Genomic DNA, 12,486 nt, shown 5'->3' on the forward strand with positions numbered 1-12,486 from the left:
TGTTCCTTCCATTAGTAAAGGTCTGAATATCGCCGTCGGCGCTGCCATAATAGGAATAGTTAGAATCACTTCACCTCTTCCCTATTTATTCGTCTCTCTTTCTTCATCTCTTCCTCACCCTTGCTACTTCATCATTGTCTTCATCTCATACATGCATGCACCCTTAACCACGGTGTGATCGATTTGCCTTCGCCTACCTCTTCCTCAACCGATTGTCTCTTCCAAGGTTTCCCAGGCCAATCAACCTACATCTGGCCAAATTTCTCCTTTCATTAAGGTTTCAAACCAATTCACGTCTCAATCAAATCACGTCCGATTGGCTTGCGACTTCAACCGAGTTGTATCCGTCCCACTCCAATCTATCCAGGCCCGCATCAATTCACGCCTGTCCATAACCCCCAAGCACCATTCAAGATGCCTGGTAGCCGGACGCTTCATTTGACTTCAATGTGGTCACTGGAGGACCGAGGGGTAAGTCTATATAGCTTAGCCTCCTTCATGGACCAGGACTGACCAGACTTGATATAGATTCTAGAACTCCGAGACAAGCTCAAGTACGGAATATTACTATCTATACCTGGCTTGATCAAAACTGACTCTTGAATAGAGCATTGAATCCCGGCGCTTCGATGAAGGTCGAATATCTACGCAATAAACATGTAGGCGTTTGTGTGCTATCTACAATGGCGGCTCTGCTAATACCACCCAGATCTTGGTTATCACTGGCCAGTTCGATGAAGAATTTGATGTAGAAGTCACATCACTGCTTGCAGACTATATCGAAGAGCATCGTCGCAATGATGATCTACTCGATGTATGTCTAGATGCCTTCCTAGCGCCCAAGTTATATGATACTAACGCTTCTCAAGATGCCGAGAGTTCGTCAACTTCCAATCTCGGCCTACTTTGATCCCACTCCCCTTCCCGGCTATGGAAATGATGCGCAGCCAGATGTGGAAACCCTAGTGGAGGATATCATGCCGACACAAACCACTAGCGATGAACGCATTGTCAAGTTCTGGTATCCCTCGCAGGTAGGATTGGGTCCCATCTCTCGTGACTCGGGTCCTCTCCTGTCTCGCATTTCCCAAACGACGGACACGCGAATTACAGTGCAGGGAACCCGAGGGCTTCGCATTTCTGCACAACGCATGGACGACATGAAACATGCAGTTGATATACTCGACGCCGTTGAAGAATGCTTGGTATAGTCCTGAGTCTTCTTTTTCAAGTCCTCTATGCTAATTATTTCTAGGACCTCATTGAGAATCCAAATCGAGGAGTGATCATCTTTACTCCAAAACGGGAGAATGCTACCTTTCGCATCATGCCATATGCACAGATCAGTGCCACTGCCTTGTGGCGTATTTTAATCGACCGAAATGTTCCTCTTCACCTCTCAAAGATAATGACTCTGGTCGTCTGTGAATTTGATGAGCTCGCTAACGAATTCCTTCCACTTCGCAAACTTCGGCAGCCGCCGCAAGTGCCCCTGAAGGAAGCGAGCATTACTCGAGACTGGGAAGGCTATCATTTTCCAGAGATCGGTCCGAAACACGATCCCCTTCTAGGGAAAATTGATCGGCATCTCCCGCCCAAAAGTGAGACCTCCCATGAGAAGAGCGACGCCCAACACCCGTATCTTTCTACCGGGAAGGCAAAAGATGTCGACAAATGGATCTCTCGGGGTGTCACTAAACGGCCTTTGGCAAGTGACGGCCATGTGAAAAGAGACCTGGAAGATCACCCCACCTCCCCCGAGCTTGTTGCGTCCAGCCCGCCACCTGAGCCCGGCGTTTCCACATCATGGCGCCAGAGACAGTCGAGTCCATTTAAGGCGAAGCCAACAGGTATCAAAGGGCGCGTGGTTATGTTACCAGATGGAACAGTAGCACTGCCTAGCCAGTCTCAACAAGAAAAACCAATAGACACACCTTGTGGCCTGAATAGCTCCATATTTAGCAGACTCAGCTATAGGGAGAGAGTCAGGGACCAACAGGTAGCCGGTTCGTCTGCCTCAGTCCCTCAAGAAAAAAGACCCGTTAGTACTCTTCGAGGCGTGACTGACTCCACTGCTCCAAGTGTAGCTTCCAAACAATCGGGCGCAATGTCTGAGGCAACCGATTCTGCGGCTTCTACCTATTCCACCTCTACTCAGGAACCGAAGTCAAATGCCACCCCTCGTCTCCCAATTTTATCCACTCCTTCAGCTACAATCCACAAACAGCCGGGAGACATGTCATATGCCGCTGATTTGGCTATCTCTCCCGCTTCCCAACAAGAAGAGCTGACTAGCACTCTGCGTCGACCAATTCGCTCTAGTTCACCAAGAGTCGACAGGACCCAGCCTTTCGGCATACCCGAGGCAGTGAATTCACAGGTGAATACAAAACCTCAAGGACGAAGTGTTGATTCAGTGATGGGGGAGATAAAGCTAATGCTTGAGACGGCCAAGATCACGAGGGGAACTGGAATAGAAGAAGTGTCCAGCAAGCCAGCGACAACAGATAAAAAGCAGGCAAGCGCCATATCCACTCAGATGGATCTCAGCACAGAGGAAACAGAAAGCCTCAGTCTCCTCATTGATCTTGATTGCGAAGTTAGAAGCTTCAATAATGGTCTTCAACACAATGTTGCGTTTAATCCACTAGCCACAGTCCCATCAATCGTTCCGGAGCAGTCTACAGATGCTCATCATGACCAATTCCACTATGGCGAGGCTCTCACTTTTACGGAAACTGGTGACATTTTTGATATGCCCAATATCGACGACATAACTATGCAACCTGAGCTAACCCAGGATCCGTTGATCCTCCGTGCGACGACTCCAACCCCTATTCCTAGCGAGTTTGCTCAACCAGAGTTCGCTACAGATGTGCCGTTGCCTGATTCAGATGTTGCTGACTCTCATGATGAGAGCGACGTATCGGAAGATGAACAGAAACATGAACCGGTCCCAGAACACCGCAGCAAGGCCGATGAGGTCGCAATGGAATATCTGCTCAGGCAGATCAAGGACAATCCCAGCCAAGAAATTCTCAATATAGAGGAGATTGCGCTACCTCTTGATGCTACCCTTAATGATCCTGCACTTCGAGGTCTGCCTTCTGGCTCGCGTGACCGCACTCCGCATCATGGTGTTCAGCAACTTCATCGCCTTGCTGATCAAAGGAGTGAGAAGGTGCCATTTCTTCATCCAGATCTCATTGATATCTCACCTCGGATGCTTTCTCCTCGCTTGGGGACGTCTAGTCGTGGCTCTTTGCAAAAGCCTGACTCCAAAAATGATGAGCAACATGCAGAACCAGTAGTTGACGAAAAGCTGGCTGTCTCAGAGGAGACTCGGACAAGAGAATTCCGCGAGACAATGTTTCATCAGCGACCTTCTGACAAGGCTTTTCAATGGGTGGATGAAGTAACCAAGGCAGCGAGAAGGGCAAAAATTGAAGTCCACACTTCTAATTCCTTGCAGCGAAGGGAAAACACCGAAACAAATGCAGAGAATAAGGCAAAGGCTGAAGTTCCCATTGCTAAACTCTGGCAGCGAAGAGCAGAATCCAAATCAACAGAAGAACAGCCACGAAAAGACACTGCTTTGCCCATGAAGACGGTTGTGAAATCATCAGAAGAAAAAAAGCTCATTCGTGAATCGACAGAGCGCCTGTATCGCTTCCTAGAACCAATCCTTGATGCAGTTCGCAGCTTTCCTGGAGCTTTGAGCCTCCAAATTCAGTTCGGCCTTATGTTCATGCCCAGTTTGCCAGCTTCAACAAAAGAGAGAGATGAGCTACAAGGCGGTTCACCAGCTGTTCTACTCTGAGAATAACTTGACACCGCCTCCAGCCTCATTCTTCCAGCGCTTGACTTCATCTCCCGCGGATATTGACTACCTCATCGATTTGGAGGTCAACCAATGTCGCCTGTTCGACCAAAATTACAGCCACCGAGGCGTGAAATACGAATTCTGGTGCCGCGTTGGTCCGAACAGGATCATTATTATTTCAGTTAATGAACGTGGAAATGCTATGATTCGCTATCCTGAATTCTCTCTAGGCAGTGTGCACTTGAGCTTCCCTTCCCAAGTGTGGGATGCAGCTGCTAGAGTACAAGGCTTTGTCGAATACATTACGGGGGCTGACCTGGAGCTTGACGAAGCTGCACGAATGATGGCGAAAAGCATCCGGGTAGAACCAAGCAATCAACATCTTCGTATGCTCGTCCGTCTTCCCACCGACTCAAAGATCAGAATTGACCAGGTATTCATGGAACGGTGGAGCCGTCACCCTTACCGCTCGGAACGGAGCAAGGACTTGTTTCTCCAAATCAGCGAAACGCAAGAGCTTTTTGGCATCCCCTCCGTCCTGAGCTCGGAAATCAAGGTTTTTCAGAACGCCCCGCTTGAACAAATGGTCAAGGATGGAAAGCAGTGGTGGCAGGCCTCGATTGTCAGCAGCAAGGTGGATGAAATCATGAAATCGAATTCCTTCGTTGAGCCTGGTGGACGCAACGAGTCCTGGTGCGCGACAGATCTTCTCGGTGCAGACATCATGAATATCATTCCCTCTACTGCGAACGAGGGTCTGAGTACTCTCGGGGCCGAAGTCGGCCATTCGGGAATTGGAGCCATGTTGCAACTTGCCAAAACAGTCGTGCAGAAAGTCGATGCTGTGGGGTACTGGAACAGAGGTCCTGGCAGTATTGAGAAGCGCACTATCACATCGAACGAGCGCAGCCGTGATAGTACAGGTACAGTCAAGGAGTCATCCAGTTACTTGGGAAAAGAGATAATTCCCTGGGTTAGGCCACCTAAGCACAGGTGGTGATGAGATAGGGAGGATGAAAATGGATCTTGGGGGTTGGAGTGGAAATGACACAGATTTATTCTTGTCATTGTCGTTTGATCCTCGGGATCTTTATGGGTCTGCGTACCCTGACGACATGATATTGCATTTCAGACTTAACACAGAAATACAAAAAAACAATGTTTGATATTTTACAAATCGCACTATGGTTAGTTGGTGTATTTGTGTGTGTAGGTTAGCTCTATTTGGTAGATATAGTTGTCTTTAGCTGGATTTACTGCTGACTATTCCAGTGACCAGTCAGTGTGGCCTCCTTTTCCTGTTGCTATAGCAATTCGCAATCGCTCTAAGCTATAAGGTAAATAGGATTAAAAGAATGCTATTATCCTGACCTACGTGGCTCCTACTATAAAATCTTCTATAAAGGTTTATATTCAACTAGGTATGACTTCCGCCTAGGTGTTTAATAAACTCCGAGAGCTCTATAAAGCTAAGACCTTTTCCTTAGTTGTGAATTCTTTATTCCCAGTCCTGTGAAGGAAATATGAATATGATTGGTAGAGATTATGCGGACGTAGTTTTGTCATTCCTTTTCTTCTTTTGATGCAAAGTTTGATTCACTTCTTTGTACTTTTACCACCGCATTCTGCATTAGGATACATTCGAATTACGCACTATAGACTGAGTAATACATCTTCCACTTCCCCCAAAGTACACCGAATAAGACAAAAGACATGAAGACGAATCTTCACTCATCTACTCAAAGGTCCATTTGGACTAGACGGTCGGAGACTGTTCGGCAGTACCCTTAGTTTTCCGTCCTTGGAGTAATAGTTGTTGAGGTAGAATACTACGACAAGAGGCATCGTCAGAATCAAATCGACAGCGAATCGCAGCCCAGGATCAACTCACCTCGTGCAATGATAGCAAATGTATCACAGTTCTTCCATTTCAAGTCTGAGCTTGCCAGGCCTTTACACCCAACATACTCGTACTGCTCGCTGACCCCATCGCTCAGAGATCTTGGGACTAGATCAAAAAGTCAGTATCGTATACTTAATCACCGACAAAGTCGGGTGACACTCACATTGATCGAAACTGCCTGTATGAATGAGCTCGTGCGTGAATGTAGAGCTGATCGTCCTGGACAGAATATCCACACCCTGCTCATGAACATTTCCCTTGTTCAATTGACTGAAAGTTGGCGGCTGGTTGACACCAATGTTATCCTTGTCACAGAGCATAATAACATCCTTGCCGTTGGCTTTGTACGCAGTAGCCTGAACAACGTCGCAGGGTCTTTGCTTTGGTCCCGGTGCAGGGTCGTATCGCACATCTGCATGCCCTCTATCTTGGTCTCGGTACACACCTTGAGAGATAAAATTCAAATGGCTGTCGCCACAAACGATAGTGAGACCATCTGCTGATTCGGAGTAGTCGCCTGGAACTTTTGATGCTGGGTTGAGGGCATCTAGGTGCATTTGTTAGCTTGCAACCACTTAATTTCCGAGCAAATTGGAAGTGGAACCTACTGTGAACTGCCTCATACGCCGTGGCAGTGTGGTCTCCGAGAAAGTCATCCAAGATGTAGCGACGTCCTTTATCTTTGCAAGTTTCGTCCATTGTACCCATTTCCTGCATTCTCTCCCACATTGCGCAAGCTGCTCCTATTGAACTTGACCAACTCAACACGGCTTTTGCTTCTTCCATTGCACTTTTTATATCAGCTCTGTGATTACCACAGTCACAGCTACTGTGAATGTTGTATGCAAGAGATTGCGAGGCAGCCCCTAAAAGGAGAACTGTTGTGAAAGTTTTCATCGTTCTCAGATGACCAAGTCGACTTGGAGATTTAGAAACAGAAGAAAAAAACACAAGGAAATTGCACAAAACGTAGAACAGTCCTCTATCTCTTCCACTATTTCCAAGATTTAATGTGGGCATGTATTTTGGGTATCCCCCTGTGCTTATGCTTTCATGTTTCTATACCCTACGGACCGCACTAATCAATGTGTGCTCTTGCCACTGGAATTTGATATCCCGTGTTTATTGGGGGCCATGTGGCTGACTTTCCTCTACTGGCAGTGTCCACTTCGCTAAGAGTACCCATATCTTAGCGACGCTAAAGATGTCTCTACTTTAATGGGCATTCTCGCAGTATAGGCACCAATACCAGTGAAAACCCAACAATTACAGGGAACAAAGAACGCTATAATTCCTGCAGATACAAGATAGGGGCCAAGATTACTGTAGACTGTCCATTGTCAGGAAGAGAAAGACTACGGACATTCAAAAAACACTGCGACACTTAGACGCTAAGCTACTTCGGGTATGGCCTTCTCTTCAGGAATACGTCCCCTGCCAAGCACGCCTCTTATAGTGGGGCCGCGACGTACAATGAGCGAATCAGATGACACAGAGCATAGTCTAACGGGTATAGGAAATACCTGCCTTTGACATCAAGTAGTGGGGGCTATTAATCGGCGTTGATCAGCGTATCAGACACCTATCACCTCTATTTGAACGCTTCGACCTCTGCGGAATTGAGGTCCAGAACCTAGTTATATGAAACAGTCGTATGTTCATCATGCTGGGGCCAAAAAGCACTGCTGCAATTGGGTGAAATACCCAGGTGGATAGAGGATTTACATCGGTGGAGGCTGTATAGTACCTCGCGGGACAATATATCCCGTGCTTGATGCTTCATGTTGGCAGCTTAGTTCCTAATAAGTTGGGGAAAAGAAGACGGCCCTTCTCTGTTTCAGTCTATCGAGTACCTACTGCGTCTTGAGATCTGCCATGATGCAACTTAGGGCTTTGGTCTTTGGACTGCTTCTACTCAAAGCCGCTGCAATTCCTAAAGGTAGTTCCTCATCAAGGGGCTCAACCTCAACTCCTTGCAGAGGCACTGGTTCCTCCTGTTCGGGAATCTATCTCTCATCCAAGACACCGACTTCAGTTCCAATTCCATTTTCCTCTAAGGTCAAACCAACAGAGTCTGCTGGGCCTTCTACTCATTCCAATGCAAGCTCCCCGAGTCCCGGCTCGTCTACTTACAGTTTAACAAATGTTCCTCGCTCTTCCTCCAAGCCGGTGGCTTCCTCTAAGCCGGCGATATCGACCCCCGTAACTGGCACTGGAAGACATACCACTACACCTTCTGGTACCCCCGGGTCTAAAGCGCCCCCTGGGATTTCTGCGGGAATATCATCGTCAATAGGCTCTAGCTCTAGTACATCTATCTCCGGAACACCTAAATTGGGTTCAACGACATCGACATCATCTACGGCTGGATCCTCTACGGCTGGATCCTCTGCGGCTGGATCCTCTGCGGCTGGATCCTCTGCATCTGGATCCTCTACATATGGATCCTCTACATATGGGTCTCCAACTAGTTGGTCATCTTCCTCCTCTACCTCTGGAGGCTCTACCTCTACAACTCCTCCTGGAAGCAGTGGGTCATCGGAATCCACCACCCTTCCTATCATTATCATTACATCCGTCTCTACATCCTCTGTGAGCACAGTGACCGGTGTAACAAAAAATGAACTCATCGAGACAACGGATAAAGATGGCCACCATACTGCAGTTGCCTTCTTTTGGGATTGCTGGTTCTGTGGGGGGGTGGAATCTTTGCTTGGGGCATTGGTAAGTTCCTTTGAAAGCAATTTCCACCAGCACCATAACTAACTCAGGCGTGAATAGGCCCTAGCCCGGGTATATACCCTCCACCCCCGGATCCCCCGATGATGAACTGGCCAACCATTTCTATTGGTAACGATAAGCTTCCTACCCCTGAGCCGGAATCTTCAGCCTCTCAGCCTTCATCTACCACCACATCTGCTACCACAGATTGCACCACCAGAACAGTGACCAACAGCTGGGTATCTTGCACACTTGTCGCTACAAGTACGCGCTCTGGAACACCACTGTACAGCAATAGCTGCACTACGGATACATCTGTGGCAACAGGTTGTAATGCCACACCATCCATTTCGTCTAATTTACCCACCACGACGCCGGCTGCTTGCACTATTGCGGTGAAGGCTAGCCCATTCGCTACGCTCACAGATCCCATACCTGATTTCCCAGACACAACTTCTTCTACTCTGGGCACAGCCTCTTCTACTCCGGACACAGCCTCTTCTAATCCGGGCACAACCTCTTCTACTCCGGGCACAATCTCTTCTACTCCGGGCCCAACCTCTTCTACTCCGGGCACAACCTCTTCTACTCCGGGCACAATCTCTTCTACTCCGGGAACAACCTCTTCTACTCCGGGCACAACCTCTTCTACTCCGGGCACAACCTCTTCTACTCCGGGAACAACCTCTTCTACTCCGGGCACAGCCTCTTCTACTCTGGGGAGCACTTCTGGGACAACCAGTCTCTCGGCTTCCGAAACGATATCCACCCCAACTCCGCCTGCAGTGACACCCGTGCCTTTCATCGCCACCAACCCAAATGGTGAAATCCTCTCTTATCCGTCGCAGATCGTTGCAAATCTTGCCACGCAAGGTGCAGGCGCACCCAGGACACTGCAAACTGCGTCACCAAGTCAGACCAGCGGTAACAACAAGGGCTCGATCCAATGCCGCAGTGTCGACGATGCCTGCGACAGAGCGTACAAGCAGTATGTAGACGACACGGTCTACACATCCTACACATCCTACACAGCGAATATCAAAAGTGGCATGATCCTAGTCGGAGCGCTAGGCCAAGCCGGTTGTGCGGCTATGTATACATGTGATAACGATGACTATGGGTTTGGAATGACTGGACGGCAGATTAAGGCGGCGTAAGTCAATACCCCTATGAATTTCTCTGAGCTCGCTTAACAATTTTCCTAGTGTTGAGTACCTGAAGGTGAATGACAAGGTCAACAAATGCGGAACCGCATATCTGTCAAATTCCTGTCATGTCACTCTCAATTACTGCACCAGCTGCAAGGGCACGCAGTAATTGCGCGCATACATGGAACAGGGTCAATTTTCATCTTCCCTTCTCAACATCGTGTTCAAGCTTAGCCGCGTAACTGCCTAGCTCGACGCCATATTATTATTACAAAATCTTTTGAAACGCCGAGACTTTGGAAAAATCAAACCGATGTGAAGCATTATAAACCAGAATGTGAAAAGCGCCTAGTGGATCAAAATAATGATATCTTCGAATTGTATAGGCCGTTGCGAGATGAAAACTGTGATGTCGACATCAATTTCCAGTTCCGCACAATGATTTTTTAGGATGCCTAGAGGTATTCGCGGCTTTTTCTGACCTTGAGGAGTACCGTCGCCTCCAATATCAAAGCCAAGCCGCGGCGTCCAACCCAACCCTGGAAAATAGAGCCCTTCAGAAACTTGATACGGCTTCGAGAAGCCGAACTGCTTGCTTCTTTGGATCCCCTTCCCTGTTGCAAGTAAGGAAGGAGGAAAGGGTCTTTCATGGAGAACATCCCATCTAAGTCCAAGCCCTTCTCTGCTGCAGGATTCGAGGGTCGATGGTCTCAAGAACACAATCATCAACCTTAGGAATGCGGCTGGAAGAAGTACCCTGTGGTACAGCGTGTAAAAGGGGTCATGTTCTATCGTGAAGTCATATCGAAATCGATCTTTTGGATTACCAGGGACAAACTGCGCTCTAGTTTGCCATCTTTCAAAATAAACAAAGAATTAGAGCGCTTGCTGCTCTCAAAAGGCGCTAATTCCCACACTATGGATCGAGACGGTTTTTCGCTATGGATGGCAGCCTTTAGTGGGGTGTCCAGCTCGCTTGTGAAATACGTTATATCCTATATCTAGAACTTGGTGATGAGATAGGGAGGATGAAAATGGATCTTGGGGGTTGGAGTGGAAACGACACAGATTTATTCTTGTCATTGTCGTTTGATCCTCGGGATCTTTATGGGTCTGCGTACCCTGACGACATGATATTGCATTTCAGACTTAACACAGAAATACCAAAAACAATGTTTAATATCTTGCAAATCGCACTGTGGCTAGTTGGTGTATTTGTGTGTGTAGGTTAGCTCTATTTGGTAGATAGAGTTGTCTTTAGCTGGATTTATTGCTGACTATTCCAGTCAGTGTGGCCTCCTCTTCCTGTTGCATCGAGGGCTCTTTGATGAGTAGCTTTAGCGTCAATATCTGTCGCTGCTAGCAGTGTCTGCACCACTTCAACTGTTGCTATTTCTAGTATCGAGATTTGTTCATGAGTACTAAGTTCTATAAGGTTTCTATAAGTTAAGTTTACTACTCGACTTATTCGAGCAACTTGGGATTTCGTCGTGGATGAATTGGATATCAGCTTCGAAAGACCTCGTCAATCTAACATCATGGTCATTCCCGTTTATTTCGAGTTTTTCTATGCAAGCTTCGCACATATACTCCACAAGCTGGAATCTTTGCCTTTCGAATACCGTTATCGGTACCAGTATTTGAAAGGCGCAGCGCAGAAGATTGCCTAGCACGCTACCTCTGCTAGGCCAGAATCATCCTGATAACGATGAGGAAGCTCGTTGTCTCTTAGGTGGAAAGAAGATTGTTTACCAGGGACACAGCCGGGGACTGGATATCGCTTCTCAGAACAACCAAAATAAGAAACAAATGTGGAGAGAAATACAGCAAGCCTGGAGAAAGGAAAAATTATTCTCCCTTTCATCGATTCTTTCTCGGTTTAAGAAAAAAAGGCCCTATAATACTTTCTGTCCAAGAAGTGTGCTATACAACATCTATAAACACCTTCGCCTAGCCGACAAAGCATGTCTATCGCTTAGCTGCAAACGACTTTTCGGTCTTTTGGCATGATCTTGGAAGAGACTCAATTTCGACTCCCACGACTCCATTATATCCCTATACGATGTGTGGCTAGTCATAAGGCGGCAAGAATCCAACTACTTATTCGACTTCAGAATCACTCCTGGGCATATTGTGGAAGGTGTTTAAAGCTTCATTCACATGCGAATCCAGCTTTACGAAAGCCTTGCGTAGGTTATAAGGGATTTATATGTCCGTGTGCTTCCTTGACGACCCAAGAACTCGGACATATTGTGAAACTTCTGAAATCGCCTACTCCGCCGTCCCAAACTCAAGTGTTTTCTATTTAACCATACTAGTGGAACTCAACCAAGTGGCTATATTTCAGCTGGGTTTCACTTAACTGGGGGTCCTTTTAGCCACTATTGCTCTTTACCTAATATATCCAACTACGAGGTCCGAATCGAGATGATCCGTATATCTATCGACTCATCTGATAATGTGGGTATATTTGCTCGATATACAGCAAATAACACTTTCCACTATATATTGCAAAGATTTTCCCATATTACACCGCCCTCCTCGCTAGGATCTTACTTGTTGACTGGAGCGCAAGGACGATGTCCAACTGTGTGAGACGTCCGAAAGCATTATAAAGGGGATGCAATATGTTTACTATAGATGAGCATTTGCATATCGGGTAGACCAGTTGCTTCAACAAATTCAAATCAACGCGGCTTTTCTACGGCCCCTTGGCTGTTGTATCCGTCAGGTTTCTCATCTTCTCCATATCATACCTCCTAATAGGCTATGACCCTAGTGTAGCTCCGCTTTAGCCATCGTCTTCCCATCTTCGGGTTTATCTTCTAGTCTCATCTCAGTTCAGCCACTATTTCTCGCTGCCTACTACATCTGACTATGAGGTCCGAGTC

The 12,486-nt window shown here is 47.2% G+C and overlaps 4 protein-coding genes across 4 annotated transcripts; 2 read left to right on the forward strand and 2 right to left on the reverse strand.

Annotated features, from left to right (window-relative positions):
* Positions 1 to 414: 414 nt before the first annotated feature.
* On the forward strand, positions 415 to 4,823 carry N7517_003816 (uncharacterized protein; the record flags this gene model as incomplete). Its single annotated transcript, XM_056721546.1, has 7 exons — positions 415 to 471; positions 529 to 554; positions 608 to 659; positions 710 to 814; positions 870 to 1,205; positions 1,256 to 3,797; positions 3,844 to 4,823. 7 exons carry the CDS (start codon positions 415 to 417, stop codon positions 4,821 to 4,823), a joined length of 4,098 nt encoding a protein of 1,365 aa, XP_056577796.1.
* An 853-nt stretch (positions 4,824 to 5,676) lies between these two features.
* Positions 5,677 to 6,455, reverse strand: N7517_003817 (uncharacterized protein; the record flags this gene model as incomplete). Its single annotated transcript, XM_056721547.1, has 3 exons — positions 5,677 to 5,831; positions 5,890 to 6,273; positions 6,335 to 6,455. 3 exons carry the CDS (start codon positions 6,453 to 6,455, stop codon positions 5,677 to 5,679), a joined length of 660 nt encoding a protein of 219 aa, XP_056577797.1.
* A 1,400-nt stretch (positions 6,456 to 7,855) lies between these two features.
* N7517_003818 (uncharacterized protein) lies at positions 7,856 to 8,356 on the reverse strand (the record flags this gene model as incomplete). Its single annotated transcript, XM_056721548.1, has 1 exon — positions 7,856 to 8,356. The coding sequence occupies one exon, from the start codon at positions 8,354 to 8,356 to the stop codon at positions 7,856 to 7,858; it is 501 nt and encodes a 166-aa protein (XP_056577798.1).
* Positions 8,357 to 8,548: 192 nt separating this feature from the next.
* N7517_003819 (uncharacterized protein) lies at positions 8,549 to 9,764 on the forward strand (the record flags this gene model as incomplete). Its single annotated transcript, XM_056721549.1, has 2 exons — positions 8,549 to 9,600; positions 9,653 to 9,764. The coding sequence occupies 2 exons, from the start codon at positions 8,549 to 8,551 to the stop codon at positions 9,762 to 9,764; spliced, it is 1,164 nt and encodes a 387-aa protein (XP_056577799.1).
* Positions 9,765 to 12,486: the final 2,722 nt, after the last annotated feature.

Source organism: Penicillium concentricum (assembly GCF_028827145.1).
Source record: "Penicillium concentricum strain IBT 3081 chromosome Unknown utg000002l_segment0_segment0, whole genome shotgun sequence".
NCBI classification, from domain to species: Eukaryota; Fungi; Ascomycota; class Eurotiomycetes; order Eurotiales; family Aspergillaceae; genus Penicillium; species Penicillium concentricum.